Here is a 20,405-nt window from a genome sequence, read left to right as displayed (position 1 = left end):
TGACCGAGCCCGGTGCTGTGGGGGATCTCCGGGGATGGTCCCGGTACCGCCCGGGCTCTGCCCCCGGCCCTGCCCGGCTCCATTTCGCGAACTGCCCGCGCTCAAGATGGCGCCGGCCGCCCTCAGCCCGCACTGAACATGGCGGTGCGGGCGCCGAGCGGGGTCATAGGCGGAGGAAAGGGAAGTGACGCCCCCCGTCCCGGCGGCGGCGGTGACGGGCACGGCCGGGGCCAGCGGGGCTCCGTGAGGGACAGAGGCCGGGACCGGGAGCTCGGTGAGTGACTGAGGCTATTCCAGGGCTCCGTGAGAAACTGGGGCGAGCGGGGCTTTCGTGAGGGACCGGGGCTGACCGGGGCTCCGTGCGGGACCGGGGCTGAGCTGGGGTTCCATGTGGGAGCGGGGCCGAGCGAGAGCTCCGTGAAGGACCGGGGCTGAGCCGGGGTTCCATGAGGGACCGGGGCCGAGCCAGAGCTCCGTGAGGGAGCACGGCTGAGTGAGGCACCATGAGGGGCTGGGGCCGCCGTGCCCCTCGGCCTGACCGCACCGAGCCGGGGCTCCGGGAGGGAGCGGGGCCCGTCCTCGCTGGCCAGCGGGACAGCGCTGAGCGGCAGGCGGTTCAGCCGTGTTTGACGAGGGGAAAGCCTCGTGTTTCCGGGACAGATAGCACCGGATCTGTTCGAACCTGTCCCCGAGTTTCGTCAGCTGCTCTTGCCGCTTGTGGTGAGGAGAGAAGAGCAAACAGCTCCTACTGAGCTTACTGCCCTTTGGAGTTTAGAGCTTTGATTTGGGGCTTCAGGCGTTTTTGTTTTGTTTTGTTTTGTTTCCTAATGGCTGTGTGAGCAGTGTATGAGTTTTAATGAGCTGGGTGTACCGAGTGTTTGGTCACTTGATGCGCCTTTCCTTGCAGCTGCAGCATGGCAGAAGCCTCTGTCTCTCCACTGAAGCACTTTGTGCTGGCCAAAAAGACCATCACTGCCATCTTCGACCGGCTGCTGGAGTATGTCACTGAGGGAGCAGCGTTTGTGGAAGGTGAGCTTTCCCTTTAAACACGAGGGCCTTGTCCTTTGTTCTGAGTATATTTTATTGCAGCGTAATGTACCTTATGTTAGCTGTTACTGTGCTGTTTGTATAAACGTGCACCTTCAGAAATAGTCACATTTTTCATTTGACACTGGGGATTTTTTCATCTTGTGCTGGAAGGAATGCCTGGCATTGCTACATATCTGAAAAGCTGATTAACTTTCTTGGATTGGCAGCCTGGTCTCTTTTCCATGAGGGTGAAAGCTTAACCACTCTGGCCTGACAGTTCTGTGGCGGTTTCTTTTACACAGAAGGAAGGACAAACAGGTTCTCCCATTTTCCAGCTGGAAGGTGCGTCAGTGATGCAATGCAGGGAACCACTGGTCACACCCTCAGAGGGTTTAGCAGCATGGAATGTGTGAGGCCACACAGAGCTGGTTGCTCATCATCCCCAGTGAGCCCTGTGGGGGCAAGACAGCCCAGCTAGCGGGTGTATCCATGGGAAGTCCTGGCTTTCCTTTCTGAAGGAAGCAGGAGTCCCAAGGAACTGGGCACATGAGCCCATCAGCTGTGTTCACTGGGTTAGTCAATCAGAGATTGGGTTGGCAATTGATATGAAGTGATTTATGTGGTGATTTCACCTTGCTTGTGGCAGAGCTGTCAAATGATAAGGGCTGGTATCAGTGTCTGTAGTGAGGTTTTTCTTGTTTTATCACTAATTAAAATTTGCAGTTGGCATGTTAAGTGCTGATTACTTACACCTTGTTCTCTGTATGTGATTGCTTTTATGTTTTTCCTTTCTGTGTGTAGCCACATACAAGAACCCAGAGCTTGACCATATAGCAACAGAAGGTGAACTAGCAAAAATACAAGCATATAAAAACAAGCTGGCAGTCATTGGAGAAGTGCTCTCAAGGAGACACATGAAAGTGGCATTTTTTGGCAGGTAATGAACGAAATTGCCAGTACTTAATGTCTTTTTTTTTTTGACTTAGGAAGGTCAGAGGTTGTCCTGTTCTCCAGAATGGCTTTGGGTTTTTTAAGGTGGTGGTTTTGTTTAATTTTTTGTCGTTGTTGTTATTCTGGACTGTTCCTACTTAGGATTTTTTTTGTATTTGATCAGAAGTGCTGAAGAACTAAACTTGGAGCTGTTCATGCTTCTATCTATAAGCAGCTGAAGAGAAACAGAGATAGTTGTCTGGTTGGTTGTGACATCAATCTGATGGATCTGTGTGATGATTTTAAGGATAGCAGTAACCATATAGTCTGCTAGTCCACTTTGCTTCAGGGAATTGATTTTTCTGTCTTTACATTTAAACATTTTTGGAGTGTGAATCTTCATGGTTCTAAAACTTCTGTGATAGTATTGGAAAAAACTTGTACAACACTGGTCTTGTCTTCATTTTTGCTAAAAGTAGTTTAGTTATTTGAAGAAAAACTATAAAAAGTTCTGGAATAAAGAAATTAGTTATATCTCAGCCTTGATATTTCAAAAAGTTAGAAGTTGAGTGCAAGCTGTGATGTGGGACAAAAGTTTCCCTTCTGCAAAGGGAAAAAGTTCTGAGCAGGACAAAAGAGTGCTCAACTCTCCCTCTGGCATTTTGAATAAATTTGTGAACTGTTGTCCAGTGAGCACTGAACTTTTTCTGGAAGTAGTTCAAAAATGAGTAACAGTTGATGCTGTTGTGTAATAGTTAAACCTCAGATATTTCTGGGTGAGGGGTAGAGGCTCAGTGCAGAGTAGGACACTGCTGAGGACTGAAAGTTGTTGCAGAAGGGGGAGTTGGTGACCTGTTCCCCTGAATGAGCACTCCCCACTCTCCTGGCTGGAGCTCTGTACCCAAACCAGCCTGTGCATCCAGTTCAGCACAAAGGTGTGTTCAGTGCTGCTGTGCTCTGCTCAGAGTACTTTTGTTTTCTCTCCCTCCAGAACAAGCAGTGGGAAAAGTTCAGTCATTAATGCAATGCTGTGGGACAAGGTACTTCCCAGTGGGATTGGCCATACAACAAACTGCTTCCTCAGTGTGGAAGGGACTGATGGAGATAAGGCTTATCTGATGACAGAAGGATCAGATGAAAAGAAGAGTGTCAAGGTACATTTCTTGGATGATTTAATGCCAATTTTCACAGGAAATGACTCTCAAAGAGTCTTTTTGTTAACAACAGTTTAAAGTCCAACAGAAGTACAGGGCTCTCTCATTCTACATTTTAAAGTTCTTATTTAGGAGGGAAGAGCAAACTATTGAAGGTGCTCTGCTGCACAGGTTTCTTGGCTAGAGAAAACACTAACGTGTGTTGTTTCACTGTAACAGAGCATGTGTTGAGTGATTTATTTTTATAGGACTCAGTAAGTCCTGTTACTGATTAAGGATTTGGAATGTGCCCTTCATTTGGACTGATGGTGGTCACCTTAGTGAACTGCATACTCTGATTTGTTAAACCTTATACCTCTGAGGCAAATTCATGATGATGCTCAGTAGCACACAGTCCAGCCCTGCAGGGAACATCTGTGGCTCAAAAGAAGCTCTGGTCTGAGTTTCAAGGCACAGCTTCTTCTTTAGATGCTGGTGAGTTGAAGAGCTAAAGAAAAAAATCACAGCTATTCACCAGAACAAAGTATGAACTCTGTTACCCTCTTCAGGATAGATCCTGTCCCAGTTTGCTTGAGAACTGAGTTAGGCTGCTTTGCAGACTTGTTTGAGGTGCATTTTCATGTTGGTGTTCTCTGTAATTCTCTCTCCAGACCGTCAATCAGCTGGCTCACGCACTCCACATGGATAAGGATTTGAAGGCTGGCTGTCTCGTCCATGTCTTCTGGCCCAAGTCCAAGTGTGCCCTGCTGAGAGATGATTTGGTTATAGTGGACAGGTATCTCTTCTGTTTTAGTAAATATTTTCCTAAGGGTATTAGCCATTACAATGTTTAGAAAAGAGATTGGTTTAGATTCAAAATTCTTGAAAGGCTTTTCTGTTTGAAAGGACAGAGTTTGTTCTTTTTTATGTACTGCTTGTCATCACCCTCCTGATTGTGCCCTTGTAGCAGTTGGAACAGACAAGTATCTTGTGACTGAGCTGAAAAAGGTTTTGGCTGAGGATACTCTACCTTTAAAACAAGCAGTATGGAAGCATGAATAGGGTTGTTGCAGCAACAACCTTTTGCCCATTTCCTTTCTTGAAATGCTTCAGACTGATCATGTGAAGTATAAACAATGTGGACTTCATTTTTAAAAGTTTCTGATAGGAGTTGCAGTGCCTGCGTACCAAAGTAATGGGTGACCTCAAAATGTAATTTTGGCTATGTCAGCTGTGTGTGCCCTGTGTTAGGCTGGCATTTCCTCTGTGTTGATGTGTTTAAGGAATTCTGGAAGTGGTTGTTTTGTCCATGCTAAATGCCCTTATTTCTGGCCACTACATTATAATCTACAGTAGCTTTTCAAACCTTCAGGTCATCTGTACCTGATGTGTAAATCAATAAATAGTGAATTTGAGAGTAATTCACACAGGTATCAGTGAATTTTTAAATATGATTTCTTCAAGAAAACAACACTCAAGACTGTATTCTAATAAATTACAGTGGGTTTTGTTCCATCTCTGTCTTGTACTTTGAAATTACTGGGAGTTTGTTATTATTTCCTTGGGTGCATGATCATGGATCTGTAAAGCCTCTTCTGCTAAAGGGGAAAGAAAAGAACATATATTCTAAGTTAGCAGGTATTTGAAAAGAGCAAATCATCCTTTCACTGTTAAATTGAGAAAATTTGAACCACTATAATTTACGTGTTGCAAACATGACTTAATGTTCATATTCCACTTAACTTTTTTTAATGGATAGCACTATAGTTTTAACTTCATTTTGGTTTCTTCTTAAATCTATGCACAGTTTGCATAGCATATTGCTTTAAATTTGGACTTTATTAATGAAAAACACATTTTATGAACTACGGTCTCTTCTGATTAAAATTAGGATCTGAGGAGGGGAACCATTGTGTGAGGCTCTCTGGGTTTCTGGTGGACTCCCTGTCACTTCACTTGGCAGTTAATTATGTGTGTATACTTACTAATCAGAAATTGCATTTTGGAATGAATAGGTAGTGTAATGATCAAGTGTCTGATAAATTCTAGATGGTAATTGGCTTGTGCAGTGCTTATCTTAAGTTTGAGGCAGGCATCAGCCTCGAGATACAAACCTCTGCAATTTCTTGCAAGGCCCTTAGGCATTTCCACTCTATTTGTATCAGTTTGTATCAACTTCTTTGTTGTGTGAATAAGAGTTTGTGTTTCTTGTTCTCAACAGCCCTGGCACAGATGTCACTACAGAACTGGACAGCTGGATTGATAAGTTCTGCTTGGATGCTGATGTGTTTGTCTTGGTTGCCAATTCTGAATCAACTCTCATGAACACGGTATGATGTGCAACGATTTTATGCTCCTTCATTTAAATATTCAGCAGTTCCATAACCAGAAGAGCTGAGAGCTTTACAGAAGGTGAATCACTGCACATAGGACTTGGGGCTGGGTGGCAAGAAATAATGTATATCCCTCACTAGGGAACAGAGAACAAAATTTACATTTCTGACTGGCTTGGCTTTCTCTGCCTTGGGTGTCATGATTGTCCTTTCCAGCTCAGTTGTGTTTTTCATAGATGGATGATGGAGTGCTTGTCTTGCCTTGCAATTTGTTGGTATTTGTTACCAACAAAAGAAGACACTTGTGGACTGAAGACACTTGTATTATCAATGAAATCAAGGAGTGTTTCATATCCAGAAATGCTCCATAAGTTCAGTAAAATACAGGAACTGGGTGAAAGGAGTTGAGTTCCTGTCTTGTTCCTCTCTCAGGAGAGGGTGAATTCCCCTGGCACACTTTGTGTTGAGGATGAGTGCAGCAGGGAACCCTCAGTGGGCTGTGTTTCTTCTGAAGGTGTGAGCAACAAGGGTGCTGTGCAGTGTGGAGAGCTGAAGATACTTTAATGTCTTTTTTCAGGAGAGAGAAGAGTTCTCTGAACCTTGCAGCCTAAATATTGTAGGACTTATTGTAAGAGGAGGGGAACATTTAAGGTGGCCAGAGCAGCTGTTGCAATAATCAAAATACAAGACCAGAAATTTGGTGTAATTTTGTAGTGGTCTCCAGTTTTGACTAAACTAAGTATTGTGGATGCTGACAATGAAAGGTTTCTAAGTTATTGCAAGTGTGACTGCCAGAATGCAGAGTGGTATTACTGAGGGAATTCCTGATGATTTTTATTAAGCCCACTGCAGACAAATCATATGCTCAGGTTTTTCTGAGGATGGTTCTCACCTGAAAGGTCTGAACTTTCTAATGGTTGAGACAGTTTTTAGTACAATAAAGAACTGAGTGTGCAAAGACAGTATTTCTTTGCATTCTAGCAAATTGGAATAGTTTAGTAGAAGTATAAGAATGCAAGTTTAAAAACCTTACATTCCATTTTCTGAGCTGAGTCCACAAAGAGTCAAATACAAGAGATGTAATTTAGAAGAAAAAGAAAATTCTTGAAACATTCCAAAGGATTTGGCACTACTGTGGCCATGTCTTCTCTGTTGTGCACATGAGTGACACTTCTAGGTTTTTGGGATGGACAAAACCTGTAAGTTGTTTACATTGTGTATAACACAGTTGCTGGGGTCTTTTAATTAAAGGAAAAAGAAAAATTATTTCAGTGAACATCTCACTGCTATATAGATAACGTAAGTTGTCCTGCAGATAAAGCTTTTGACAACTAAAAAGTTCTCATCCTCCTTAAGCATTGGTTTTGCCTCTTACCATAACAAGTTTGAGAATACTTGGCATTATTCTGCCACACTACCAGAGATTTTTTTGGTGAAAACATGATTCTTCTACTGTTCCCTCATAAATTCTCATCAGACCAAGTTCTGATTTCTGCAGCAGTGATCTGGATTGCACATGCTTATTCCCAGCTGATGGAGAATCATGGGTCTCCAGTGCTGTGTGCAGGATGTGCTGTGGTGTCCTGCTGGGAAAGTTTATGGCAGCACAGAGATCTCTTCTGTTTCAGCCTTGCTGAGTGGGGACTCCCTCCATCACGACTTCCCCATTATGGCTCTGTTAACAGCAATAATGGGTGGGAGGTGCAGCCTGGAGACCTAAATACACTTAATTTTGTTAAATTAAGACATTCCTCAATGAGGTTTTATTCTGTGTCTCAACCATGTGTCCTCATGCAGGAAATGTTATTTCTCTATAGCTCAAGCTGATGTTGCCTAGCTGAGGAATAGTTAGATGTTGTATTATCTGGATAGAGAACCAGATTTAACAGGGTTAGCAGGAGCATCTTGGTAGTTCAGGTAAGGGAGACTTCATTGTTTTAGTCAGGCATCAGTAGTTTTTGGACTATTTTTTGGAAGTTTTCTTAGTTTATATTTTTACCAGTTTTTAGAGAAAGTTGCAGTGTCTTTGACTAGCACTGGCATCCGTTTTAAGACATTTGATGACTTTTGAACTACCCTAACCTGTTATGTGCTGAATATCTGTGGGGTTTTATACTGATGAATTCTTTATAATAAACTTCTAAAAAGCTGGATAAACTTCAGAATCTGTTACAGAAGAGTGCATGACTCTGGTTTGGATATCTGGGAAATTCTCTGTTTGTGCTTTAATTCTTAGGAGAAACATTTTTTCCATAAAGTGAACGAACGACTTTCCAAGCCAAACATCTTCATCCTCAATAACAGATGGGATGCTTCTGCATCAGAGCCAGAGTACATGGAAGATGTGAGTGAATTGATGGCTCTTACATGGGTTGACAGTTAATTAATATGTATTAATATGGAAACACCAGCTCTGTCTTATTAATAAAAGGCTAAGTTATATGGTCAGAAAAAGGAAATAACCTATTCCTCATTCAAACCAAAAAGTAACTTGCAATTCAAATGACAGTAATGCAGGCAATTAATAAAATGGGAGACTTCTTTAGAACCTTTTTCCTCCACAGTTGAGGTTGTTTTTTAATCTTATTTGTATTACCTTTTGTTTCTGCAGTGATAATGCAGCCTGAGGGCACAGTTTATACATTTATACCTGCGTAGAGTAGCTGGGAAGGTGCAGTGTTAGGTGGGAACAGTTTGGATCTTCAGCTCTTGCCAACAGCAGCCAGCTTGCAGTGAGAATTATTTCTCCATGTGTGGGGAATGAAGGGTTTACCCCAGAAACTGCCTGAGATCTGTGACTTACGTAAATGCAGTTGTACAAGGAGGTATTGCTGTGTCCAGGCCTGTTTAAAGGAGCAAAAGCAGCTGCTGCTTCTGTAGGGTTGGCAGGCATCTGCTGTCAGAGGGTGGCTCAGCATCTGTTTCTCCTCTGGTGTTGTGATGTGCTCGCTCTCAGCTCAGGCTTTGCCTTTGTTCAGGAGCTTTCGCCTCTCCGTAGGTGCGGAGGCAGCACATGGAGCGCTGTCTGACCTTCCTGGTCGATGAGCTCAAAGTTATCGATCCTGTGGAGGCGAGGAATCGCATCTTCTTCGTTTCAGCAAAAGAAGTTCTGAGTGCCAGGACACAGAAGGCCCAAGGAATGCCAGAGAGTGGTGTGTAGCAGCTCCTGCTTTTCCTCAAATACAGAAAAACACTATAAAACCTGATAAATGTGTTTAAGGTGCAGTCCCTGCTGTGAGGTACTGCTGTCTCCCTTATAGTGTGTTGTTTCACAGGTGGAGCACTTGCTGAAGGATTTCAAACAAGATTCCAAGAATTTCAGCATTTTGAGCAGATATTTGAGGTATTTATGATGGGCTTTCTAAACTGCCTGGTTTTTGTTGTACCTTTTGTTGTAAAGGTAGCTTTTCCTTATGCTTAGCTTAATTATACTGAGCATTATCCATATTAGCAAGTGGAGGAGTGTAATGTATTTAAACCATCTGCAGCTTTGCCTTTTCTGTGGGTTCTGTTCATATCCTCTCACCTCGAGTAGTAGGTAGTTGTTGGAAATGAGAATTATATCAGTTAGTGAAGGGACCAAAACTCTCAGCTCATCTTCTGAGATCTCAGGACTAATATAGTCTATGTAAGAAGAAATTATGGTCTTGAAACGTGTGTATCACTTACAGCCACATGCTGGTGAATGTTTGCAGTAAGAAATTTAGTTTCATCAATGTAAATCTAAACATTTATTTTCATTTCTAAAGCCAGAGTTTTGAATTTATCACCATTATGTACCTCTTAGCTCTGTTGTTCTGATCATTAACACTCTCCTTGCATCCTCTGTGCTGTGCAGAATCCACCCTTCCACCTCAGTTTAGCCATATTCATGGCTGGAGTTCACAGTTTCTACAGAAATAGGACTGGCTAGACAGTTGAGTGGTTTCTTTATTATAGGATCCATTTACTTGCTAAATTTGATAACTTTAATTAACTAAAGCCATTCTTGGATATCTTAAGGAAGCCTCTTGGGTACCCCTCAATGGTTTTGTATATGAGTATTTAAAAAAAAAAGTCCAACTGCCTCTGAAAAGTCTTTCTTGCATTACAACAAACCCATTTAACCTTAGCAGAACTGAATTATGTGGTGATGTGTGTACATGAGAAAGGCTTTAAAATGATAGCTTGATTTGGTCTTGCATAGGCAAGAAAATGTCAGACTAAATTTAATCCTTATCCACACTCTTCTGATAGGTGACTGAAGTGTTGAATGATGGGTGCAGGGTGCTGGCAGGGCCTGGCTGCATGCGGCATGACATTTCTTGTGTCTCTAGCTGCAGTCAAACATGAATGTTTTTTGCAATTTTTGTCCTCAGAACCATAGTAACCAGCAGGAAAAAAGGAAACCGAGCTTCTAAATCAGTTATTGTTCTTGATTGTATTTTGTCATCTGCTGTACCCAAAGCTCTTTTGACAAAATCTCTTATAATTACAGTTAAGCACTCAACACTTAGAGTATTTCAAAATGAAGATGGATGATGACTTGTGATGCTGTGAGTGCTCAGCACATCTGTAAATCAGATGTCACAGACTCAAGTTGGCCACCACAATTAGAAGTTTCTGTCACAGGATCACAACCATGACAAGTTTCTGTGGCACAAGGAACAATTCTGTGACAGCACTGCATGGCCTTAAATCAACCTTTTTTTCTTTTTTCCCCATGTGTTACATTTGCTGCACACCTGACTCCAACAGTGAGAGTGGATTCTGTAGTGTTTTCCCTGCTCAGCTGTGTTTTGTCCTAAAATCATTATTAATGGCTTTGAATAGGGGTGTGATGCCATAATTTAGAGAATGACAACTGTGCTGAATTAAGATTGCCAAAGCAATTTAAATTTTGAGCACTTGCTGTTGCAGCCTCTTTCACATTCAGGTTTTGTGGCAGTTTTCTAACTTACAGTGGCAGTTTATGTGCTTTTAAAGCAAGGCTGTGACTGAAATGGTTTACCAGGTCTGAAGTTTTCAGACCTAATACTCAAATTATTGTCACCTGAGCTGATAAAGTAGCTGACACCAGCATGCTGTTGTCATCAGTTCTGCCTGCCTGCTCTGGGCTCTGTGTTAATGAGGAATCTGGGACTGCAGGGAGAACTTTCTGTGTGAAATCCTCCCTGATGCCATGCCTTGTGCCCTGCCAGACCAAACTCAGATGCTGTGCAGCCCTGAGTGCAGCCTGAGCACTTTGCATTTACTCCTGGCAGGAGCTGCAAGGCCCAGCACTGGGGTTACATTGCAGTGTGTGAAAAGGAGGGGATGAGAGCACAGATGCTTCTGTCTGTCCTCATCAAACACTGACTCCTCTCTCCCTCAGTCTGTCTTGCCTTTGGCTCCTTGTCCTGTGCAGGTGCCCTCCTCAGACTTCCCAAACTTCTCTCACTGATGTCACCTCACAGACCTGTCCACATGCACCTTGTTCCCCCTGGCTGTACCTGCTGGCTTTGCTCCTCCTGGATTCTCTCACCCTGTTTCTGTCGTCACTAAAATTGGACAGCTTTTCCCTCTTCTCCATATGGGCTGAGAAGAGGAACTGTTACTTCTCCAGTACTTCCACATTCCTGATTTTAGTATCCGTTCCCTGGTGGGAAAGCCTGTTCATTGTAGGACTGATATGAGCTCAGTATAGATAAAATCTTTTTAAAAATAAATCTAGAAACATCCCCCCAGTGCTAGTTAGTTGTGATATGAGACTAATTTTGGAAAGCTTGTAAGGTTTATATAGACTTTAGTGTGAGGGCAAAAATCATTCTGAAACTAGATGAAACATGTTTGTCTGCAAAGCACAGGGTGGTTGAAGTTGCTAAAAAAAAACCTGGTGCAGGCATTACTAGAAACAGTTGTAAGCAGTGGGAAAATTAAGATTTTAGAGATTCATGTAGTAGTTTTAAAAAGTGATGCTACTGTGTCAGCTGTATTGCAGCAAAGGAAAGGAGAGAGCATTGAATCCTTGGATCAGTGCTGGATTTTTGTGTTAGGGAATAATAGAAAGTGGTCAGCACTGAGGTACACAGAATGCCTTATTAAAACAGCAAAGAAATGCCTGGGCCCTGCCCTGTGTGCAGCAGTGCCTGGAGGATATCCTAGATAAACCAGCCCCACCATGCCTCAGGCTGGGGTGCTTCTCAAGTTTCTCAGAAGTGCTGGCAGCAGAATTGGGGTGGGAAGCAGTGGAGGAGGGGAGGAGGGTGGAAGAGAACTCGTGGCTGGCAGAGCTGGGATGAGGCAGCGCTGCAGAGCCTTCCCCAGCTCTGCCCAGGGGTGGGGTACAGAGCACTGGGCACCGACAGCTCTCCTGTGATGGAAGGTAACTGGTTTTGCTTAGACTGTTGAAACAGTTCATCTTGGTTTCAGTCAAAACTTTTGTACAGACTAACAGCCAGACTGCTGCTGTCCCCCTCTTATCTTTCCCCACTGTTTAACTAACCTTTGTGTTTTTCCTAGTGCTCTAACTTGGATTTTCTGATTGTGTTGTGAGTGATTGTCATCCTTTTACCTACCACATACTAACGTTGGGAAGACTCTGCTCTGTGCCTAGTCTAGCTCTTACAATGTGCTGATATTTAAAAAACTCTGGCCTTTCATTGCTGATTTCTAGATCTGCTTCGTCGAGGAACAGGGACTGTTTTACCCATTTTGTTTATTTTGTTTTCATCTATTATTTTTAGATAGCTGAGATTTGTAATTACAGCATATGCTAAGGTCATAGGCAAGTTTTCTAAAAGCAACCCAAGGTGAATCCACAGATGGAGAACAATTTAAAAATCCCACTGATGTGGTTTTAGGAAGTCAGCTGCTTGCTTTCTTCCCCTCAAACACAAGAGTTCTTCAGTCACTGTCCTGTAATTCTGAATTGCTGTTCCGTGTTGAAGATTGGTTAGAAATTGTATTGTTAGAGCATTTTCTGCTTGCTCATTTAACACATCAATAATATACAAACAAACTGATACTTTAAGGACTACTTAACTTTTATTTATCCCATGAGCAAGCCCTTGTTTCTTACTCCTTATTGTATATTTTGTTCCTGGATGGTCAGTATTGACATGACAATGTCCAATTCTATTGACAGAGTTACCTCTTGGAAGTAAGACTGTGTAGTGCAACAAATAAAACTAAAGCCAGACCATATTGCTAGCACTCATATTTGACATTTGTAATTGCAAATAGATGGTTTTGAAAATTTCCTGAAGAGATAGATTTATCTTATGTATTCATCTGAATTTTCTTTTTTTTTTTTCCACATTATTAATTTATTTTAAAAGAATGAAAACCTATGCACATTACTGTGAATGGACACGAAGGCAGATTTGCTGCTGTAGATTCATTTGAGATTTCACTTTCTGTTGTCTTTAAATTTCTTTATACTTTCTCCCTTTTTATTTCCCACTGGTTTAAGTTCATGGTAAAATTGGCAGCATGTGCTTTCTGACAGTGAAATTCCTGATGGTGTTGGCATGGAATTGCAGTAATGTGTTGTGGCTTGGGCCCCTCGCAGGAGTGTATCTCGCAGTCAGCCGTGAAAACCAAGTTTGAACAGCACACTATCAGAGCTAAACAGATAATAGATACTGTGAAAGACATTATGGACACCATAAACGTTGCAGCAGCAGAGAAAAGGTAGGTGGGGTGGAGGACTGGTTGGATTTGGTTTGTCCAGATCATCTGAGGAGCCATTCCTGGGCTGGTGATTTTCTTGGGCCATTATGGACTTTAAAATCCACTTTTTCTGCTTGGTAAGAAACAGACAATTTCCCTGGTATGTCAGTGTTACCATTGTTCACTTGCCCACTCAGTTCTGTTCTTGGTCTGTGATTTCTGTACAGGGATCTTGGTTAACTTTGGTGTTCTTTGTTACTGATTTGCAATCTGTGTGTTTTCAAACCTTTTTTTCAGAAATAGTTAAAATGTTAAGTTTTTCTAGTGATATGCAGCATTTCAGAGATGATGTTTGGGCCTACTTTACTTTCTTTAACAGTTACAGTGAAGAATAAAAATGGAAGGATGTAGATGCTTTAATTTGCAAGTGATTAGAATACTGTAAGGAATGAGATGAGCCCAAGCTAACAGAGGCTTGGCCTCTGGCCCTTTCCAGATTGCATCCTTAAATATCCTTATTCTCTCTTCACTCATGTAATCCTTTAGTGCTAATGATAGCAGCTCATCTGTTCTGTCTGGTAGCTTCATGTATCTTTGAGGTTTGCATATGTGTGCAGTTTTTCCTCACTTTTGTTGCCACCTTGTGTCTCTTGTACACAGTGAACTTGCTGTCACTATTAATGCTTCCCATCCATCTCCTTCCTGCCTGTCAATAATGTGTCTTTGTGTTTCAACAGACTTCACTGTGCTGTCAAACACACTCATCCCCCTGACTATGTCAGTTTTTACAGACTGCCTGTTTACATACTGACTTGTCTCACGTTGTCAGATCCCATGAAAACATGCTGTGAAATGTTTGAAAATACTCTGATATTCTGCTTCTTTCTGTCAGTTGAGTTAACCAAAATGTCTGTGGTGATGCCTCTTAGTTTGAATTGCTATTTGTTGTTTCTGGTGGCCCTTCAAGAGGAAATTGCTCCAGGTTTTCAGGAATTTTTGCTTAAGTGATAGGTCAAGGAATTCTAAAGAGACTTGTTTGTGACAAGGTTGGTTTCTGCCACATCCCCTTTGCTTTGCAGGGTCATCAGGCCCACATCACTGTTAAGGAGTGGTTGAGTGCTGGTTGTGAGCAGAAGTTTGATCAGATTGACCCTTTTTTAAAATCAGGGTAGATGAGTTATTAAAGACCTCTGATTCCCCACACCTTTTTTACTTGTAATTATGTGACAATACAGTGATGACAGCTCTGACTCAAAATGTTGCTTTTGAGTTGTGTTTGCTCAGCACAGCCTTTGGATGCTCGTGCACATGGAGCTGCCATGTGCAGCCCTTCTTGGAGCAGTGCCTCTGCTTTGGGCAGCCAGTGTCACTTGGGATCCCCCTGCCAGCTCAGAAACCATCAAGTGATCCTGGTCAAGGGCTCGTTTCTTTCCTGGGGGAATGCATGGTGGTGATGGTGATTTCCTTTCTGCTGGGTTAGAGTCCAGTCCATGGAAGAGCGAGAAGATCAGAAGGACAGGCTGGACTTTGTGAGAAACCAGCTGAACATTTTGACAGAAGACACCAAGGAAAAGATCAAACGCGTTACTGAGGAAGTCGAAAACAAAGTAAGTCAAGGCAGTGGGAACAACTCCTCAGATCCAGGTGTTGCCTCCTCTCTCAGGCAGCTCCTTTTGCAGTCCACCCATCTCAGGAAATAGTTTGAAATGTCAGAACACTCCTTTTTCAATTAAAAAGAAAAGAAAAAACAAAAGCTTAAAATACCAATCTTTCCTGAGTGTCAAATGATTGAATGATTTCTTGGGACAGTTCATGCAGTTGTCTGTTCTCACTGTCTGGAAAAGGTAGCAGAAACATTTTATGCATTTCCTGTGTTCTTCCAGGTCTCCTCTGCCATGACTGATGAGATTTGCCGGCTTTCAGTTTTAGTTGATGAATTTTATTCTGATTTCCACCCTTCTCCTCAAGTATTGAAGCTCTATAAGACAGTAAGTTTCTTTAAATGGTTTGAAGCCAGACTCTTTGTCTTTCCCTTAATTTCTACTTCTGTGTTTTCACAAATTGCTTAGATTTTATGTGACTTTGAGTATTGCAGGATTTTTGCTTGCTGACATGTCTCTACCCAGACTGAATATCCCATGCATATCTCTACCCTAAACTGAAAAAGGTTGAAAATATTTTCTGCTTTGTTTTTGGAAAGAAATTAATTTTTTCAACATCTTTAGTAGTAGAATGGTTCCTAATTTCAAGTTTTCACTTCCAGCGAATAAGACTTTCCATAAATAATTTTCTTTACTCCTAAAACCAAATAGATCCAAAAATAAAATACTCAACACTTTTAATAAAAACTGGTTTGGGGTTTTTAATTTTATGAATTCTTTCTCAAACGTAGTGCTTTAAGTTAAAGGACATATACCTGATTTTGCCTCTTGTGCTCAGACTTTGCTGATGATTCTGACAGCCATAGCTTCCCCCTGGAGTCACAGAAAGTTCTGAGGTGGAAGGGACTCACAAGGATCACTGAGTCCAGCTCTTACACAAATGGCTCATATGGGGATCAAACCCACAACTTCGGCGTTAACAGCACCATGCTCCAACCAGCTGAGCTCATCTCAGCCTGTTCCAGCCTGGCTGATCACCTGGAGTGCTGCATTTTCAGGACAATCTGTGCTGGTTCCCCTCAGCAGAGCATCCTGAGCAGGCCCCCGTGGGAGTTGGTGGGATGGGTTTGTCCCTGTGCAGAGCAGTGGAATTGGCTCCCATCAAATGACACAGGAAGGGCTTTGCAGGGCAGTAGGTAGTGGTTTGCTTTTCACTGTCACAGTGAAGGTACAGACTTCTGTGCCTTTTAATGTTTACAGTCCTAGGGAAATCTTTCCTGTGTCTCTTCAGTTAGGTTTTCAGTCCCAGTGTGCAGTTGGAAAGCATGGTATTTCCATGGAAACACGCTTTTCTTCCCACTGTAAATAACAGTGCTTAGTGGGTAACATATTTCTGCCCCATATAATGTAACTGATTGGCTAAACACGAACTGATGGGCTTGTGTTCTTTGTGGCACTTCAGGAACTGAACAAACACATAGAAGATGGTTTGGGGAAGAACCTGGCTGAGCGCTGCTCCACTGAAGTCAACCAGTCAATGCACCAGTCCCAGCAGGAGATGATTGGTAGGAGGAGGGAGGAGGAATGGTAACACTTCACATTTAAAGGAACACAATCTAAGAAAATTCAGTTTTAAAAGAATTTTCCTTCTGATCATGCTTAACATTGATGCTATAAAGGGTAAAAGAAAAGCCATGATAGACCAGGACTGAGTGTTTAGCTCAGTCCCCTGTTTCTGGTACTAACCAGTAACAGATGCTGGGGGAGAAGAATAATGAACTAAGGTAAATATAGCAATCCCTGTCCATTTGATGGAGTTCTGAGCTGGTACACTGCATCTGGATTAATGGCTTAAGCAAGTAGTAATGGACCTGTCCTTTGGAAGCTCATCTAATCCTTTTATAAACTCATTTAAAATTTGGCTTCAATAAGAGACACACCAAATACACTAATTATTAGAAAATGTTCCTGCAGTATAGTGCTCTCTGTAGGTTCCTCCAGACCCAGAAAGCAAAACAGTTTATTTCACAAAGGATTTGTGCACTCCCCCCTTTTTTTGTTTTCTTTTTAAGTAGTAACTTTATTGCACATCCATCTCTATTGGCCTGTTCCTGGTAATGAAAGATTCAGAGTGAGATAATGAAATTACATGAACTTTTTCATCCTCTTATGTCTTTTCTGTGTGGCACCATGGAACTGATGGATAAATTAAATTTTTTTCTTACTCCATCCCTATCTTTTGATCAGTGGTAGAGGTCTTTCAGTTTATTTGAGTCTTTTTTTCCAGCAGTGAGTTGATTTTCGTGACTGTTTTCTTGTATTGGAGCAATAAATTCCCTGCTCTGTTAGAGTCAATCCTGCTGCAGTGCCACTGATTTTACAAATAAATAAATAATGAACTGACCAGTTTAGATTCTCTGAATTGATAAAGCTGGTCAGCAGTGCAGAGATAGTGCTTGTGAATATGCTCTTCTTCTAATGGTAACTCATCTTTGCTGTTTGTTCTTATTTCTAGAAAATCTGAAACCATTGTTGCCTTCTAGTGTTCAGGATCAGCTCCACTTGCTAATTCCATGCAGGAAGTTTGATCTTAGCTATGATCTAAACTGTCATAGCCTGTGTGCAGATTTTCAAGAGGATATCATGTTCCACTTTTCTTTGGGATGGACTTCTCTTGTAAACCGTTTCTTGGGTCTTAAACAAGCTCAGAAAGTACTCCAGGGATTAACAGATCCAAACCTACATGTGAGTCCTTCAGAGCTTGGGCTGCTTTGTTTTACCTTGATGAGAATATATTGATTTTTCCTCTGTGCCAATGCTATTTCCACGCTTCCTGCTGCCTTTCCCTAGATCCACTGTGTGAAATATTTTTGGTGTGGGTTATTTTTATTGGATTATATTCAGGGTTAGAATGGAACCGAAAACCTCTTGTAAACTTTCTGCAGCTGTTACACAAGTTGGTTTTCCTTTGGCTTGAACCCTTTGAGTAGCCTATTCCATTTGTAATATTTGGATCTTTAGGTCAGAACCAGCCCTACACAGACCCTTTTTCTCTCCTCAGGAGTTTTGTGCAGATTTCACTGCTGAAGGCTTTCCTTCAAGTAAACCAAAACCTGAATATATGAAAATAAAGCCCATCTGTGTAGTTCCCTGATGCTTTTGACTCAGGCTGCTGTGTTCCCATTCTAGATCCCTCGTCCTTTAGCCAGCACCCCGTCCGCCGCCAGCCTTCCCGCCCTGACTCCCGACAGCGTGCCCCAGGAGGAGTTCATGGTTCCCTTGGTGTTGGGTTTGGCCTCGCTGACATCCCGGACCTCCATGAGCATCATCATTGTTGGTGGAGTGGCAAGTAGCACATTTCCTGCTGGAAGGGTGGCAGAGGCTGAGCTGCTCTGTCCTGCCTGGGGTGTAACACAGAGCGTGCCATGGACCTGACACTGGGCCAGATGAGCACGTGCAGTGCCCTGGATACCCACAGTCAGTTCACAGTGAGAAACCAGGCTAATCACTCTGAGCATAGCTGGGTGTATTCTCTGTGCCAGAAGTCTGTGTTCAATGCCTGAATTAAATGGTTGTCTGATGGTACTTCCTTCACTTTGAGTTTAGTTGGAGCTTTGCTTCCTTCATGAAAGAGCAGCAAGCTTCTGTAACCTGCACATTCTCTGTGCCACTGGGGACCGGCTCATGTGGATGTAGCTGTATTGCTCTGCTGCAATAATATGGAAAACGTTTATTTTCTTAAACAAGTCCAGTGAAAGAGCTGTGGAGATGATTTTTTAAAAAATGGGCGAAGTTAGCTTTTATTCCATAGATCACCTTATTTAAGCTAATGAAGATTTTGTTTTTCAGATCTGGAAAACCGTAGGCTGGAAGCTGATCTCGCTGTCGCTGAGCATGTACGGGCTGCTGTACCTGTATGAGAGGCTGACCTGGACCACGCGGGCCAAGGAGAGAGCCTTCAAGCAGCAGTTTGTCAACTACGCCACCGAGAAGCTGCAGATGATCGTCAGCCTCACCAGCGCCAACTGCAGCCACCAGGTGCAGCAGTAAGTGTCACACGGGCTGGCCCTCACTGCCTCAGGCATTGTGGGGCTTGTGAGGTCCCCAGGGCGAGGTGAGAGAGGAGAATTTGGCTCCATGTTCTCAGAAGGCTGATTTATTATTTTAGGATATTATATTATATTAAAAGAAATTACATATTAAAACTATACTATAGAAAGAGAAAGGATACATAAGAAGGTTAAACAAGAATGAGAATGAAAGCTCATGACTGATTCCTCAGAGTCTGACACAGCTGAGGGTGATTGGTCATTAATTAAAAACAATTCACATGGAACCAAAGATGCACCTGTTGGTAAACAATCTCCAGACCACATTCCAAAGCAATCAGATAATTATTGTGCGCATTTCTTTTCTGAGGCTTCTCAGGAGAAAAAATCCTGGTGAAGGGATTTTTCAGAAAATATCATGGTGACAGGCCATTGTCACTGACCCTGTATGATGGCACCTCTAGTGTCACTTGGCACTTATTGGGAGGGGGTTTGAGGAGAGTCTAAAATGCCACCTGAAAAGGCCAATGCCTGCAACTGTGTGTGGTGCTCTGAATGCTGGCTCTTTGTCCAGCACCTTACAATAGAGACTTGAGAGATCATTTTAGTGGAGACTGAGTTGCTCTGCCCTTGGAGTCCCTGGATGGTTGAGCAGAGCTTCTGCCCCAGGGGCTGCTATGGGCAGCTTCTGAGCAGCCAGTCCTGGCTCTTCTGCACTGCAGGAGATGAATTTCACTTGCCTTTCTGGACTGTTCCCTGAGCTACACAGGAGAGAGAGGTGTTCTGCACCCTGGGGGCTAGAGGGTGCTTTAGCAGCCCTAATTTTCTGAAATAATAATTCAGTCAAAATACATAGTTTCAAGAAGAAGCTAAGGAAGACAATCAACCAGACATTACTTAGCAGAAACAGGTGGGAAAGTGTTTTGGAAAGAGAAAAAAAAATGGAATAGTAAAAATTTTTGCTTCAGTAGAGGAAATAGATCCATCCCTGTGTCCAGCAGCTCTGTGAGGACACAGAAGAGCTGCACTCAAACCAGTTGAGTGGAGAGGGTGCTTCATCTCCTGCATGAGAGCTTGGGTGCTGGGCCCAGGCTGGTGACTGGGTTTGTTTTCCCTTTGTGTGAGGTTGGCTGGGCAGGTCTGGAGCACTGCTCACCTGCACAGGGCTCACGTTCCTGTGAGCAGGGCTCAGTGTGGCACAGGGCACTGAGCTTGGCAGTGTGGGGCTGCTCTGGCACCTCCTGCCACAGCCAGAGCCCCATCTCACACCTGCACCTCTTAATGCTCTGTGGAGATGGCCAGGCATGGACTGAGGTGCATTTGGTTTGTTGAGGGTTTCTTTTTCTAGTTTAAAAAGTACCCTGTTCTCCTGCTTTCTGTTCTGTACTCCCATACAGAAGGTTTGATTCCTGTGTTCTGCACACTGCAATGCCATGAGATTTTATTTCTTTTTTTTTAGCATTAACTTCTGTAAATCATGACTATAAACTTGTTCTTGCCTTAGGGAAATGGCCACTACTTTTGCTCGGCTCTGTCAGCAAGTGGATATTACTGAGAAAAACCTGGAAAAAGAAATAGCTAGGCTTTCCAAAGAAATAGATCAACTGGAGAGCATACAAAGCACCTCCAAGCAGCTGAGGTAAGGCTTGGTGGGGCTGGCTACAAGTATCTCAGCCCTGCTGACTTCAGAGTGGTCAG

The 20,405-nt window shown here is 42.9% G+C and overlaps 1 protein-coding gene across 3 annotated transcripts in view; it reads left to right on the top strand.

The window, feature by feature from the left end:
• The first annotated feature begins 114 nt into the window (after nucleotides 1-114).
• The window catches only part of MFN1 (mitofusin 1), a 28,564-nt gene continuing 8,273 nt past the window's right edge, over nucleotides 115-20,405 (top strand). For all 3 annotated transcript variants that reach the window (XR_012581674.1, XR_012581673.1, XM_074547390.1), the window contains exons 1-17: nucleotides 115-274; nucleotides 908-1,029; nucleotides 1,831-1,966; nucleotides 2,951-3,113; nucleotides 3,764-3,888; nucleotides 5,314-5,422; nucleotides 7,662-7,769; nucleotides 8,424-8,577; nucleotides 8,701-8,768; nucleotides 12,957-13,078; nucleotides 14,538-14,664; nucleotides 14,941-15,045; nucleotides 16,121-16,223; nucleotides 17,174-17,403; nucleotides 17,848-18,003; nucleotides 18,508-18,704; nucleotides 20,212-20,346. Coding sequence is in view for 1 of the 3 variants with exons in the window: in XM_074547390.1 (XP_074403491.1) it covers nucleotides 915-1,029; nucleotides 1,831-1,966; nucleotides 2,951-3,113; nucleotides 3,764-3,888; nucleotides 5,314-5,422; nucleotides 7,662-7,769; nucleotides 8,424-8,577; nucleotides 8,701-8,768; nucleotides 12,957-13,078; nucleotides 14,538-14,664; nucleotides 14,941-15,045; nucleotides 16,121-16,223; nucleotides 17,174-17,403; nucleotides 17,848-18,003; nucleotides 18,508-18,704; nucleotides 20,212-20,346 (2,153 nt within the window). In the remaining 2 variants the exon portion in view is untranslated. The remainder of the gene's footprint in view (nucleotides 275-907; nucleotides 1,030-1,830; nucleotides 1,967-2,950; nucleotides 3,114-3,763; nucleotides 3,889-5,313; nucleotides 5,423-7,661; nucleotides 7,770-8,423; nucleotides 8,578-8,700; nucleotides 8,769-12,956; nucleotides 13,079-14,537; nucleotides 14,665-14,940; nucleotides 15,046-16,120; nucleotides 16,224-17,173; nucleotides 17,404-17,847; nucleotides 18,004-18,507; nucleotides 18,705-20,211; nucleotides 20,347-20,405) is intronic.

The sequence above is a fragment of the Zonotrichia albicollis genome, chromosome 9, assembly GCF_047830755.1.
Source record: "Zonotrichia albicollis isolate bZonAlb1 chromosome 9, bZonAlb1.hap1, whole genome shotgun sequence".
Taxonomy (NCBI): domain Eukaryota; kingdom Metazoa; phylum Chordata; class Aves; order Passeriformes; family Passerellidae; genus Zonotrichia; species Zonotrichia albicollis.
Note: the sequence above shows the minus strand (reverse complement) of the source record. Positions and strands in the feature narration are given on the sequence as shown.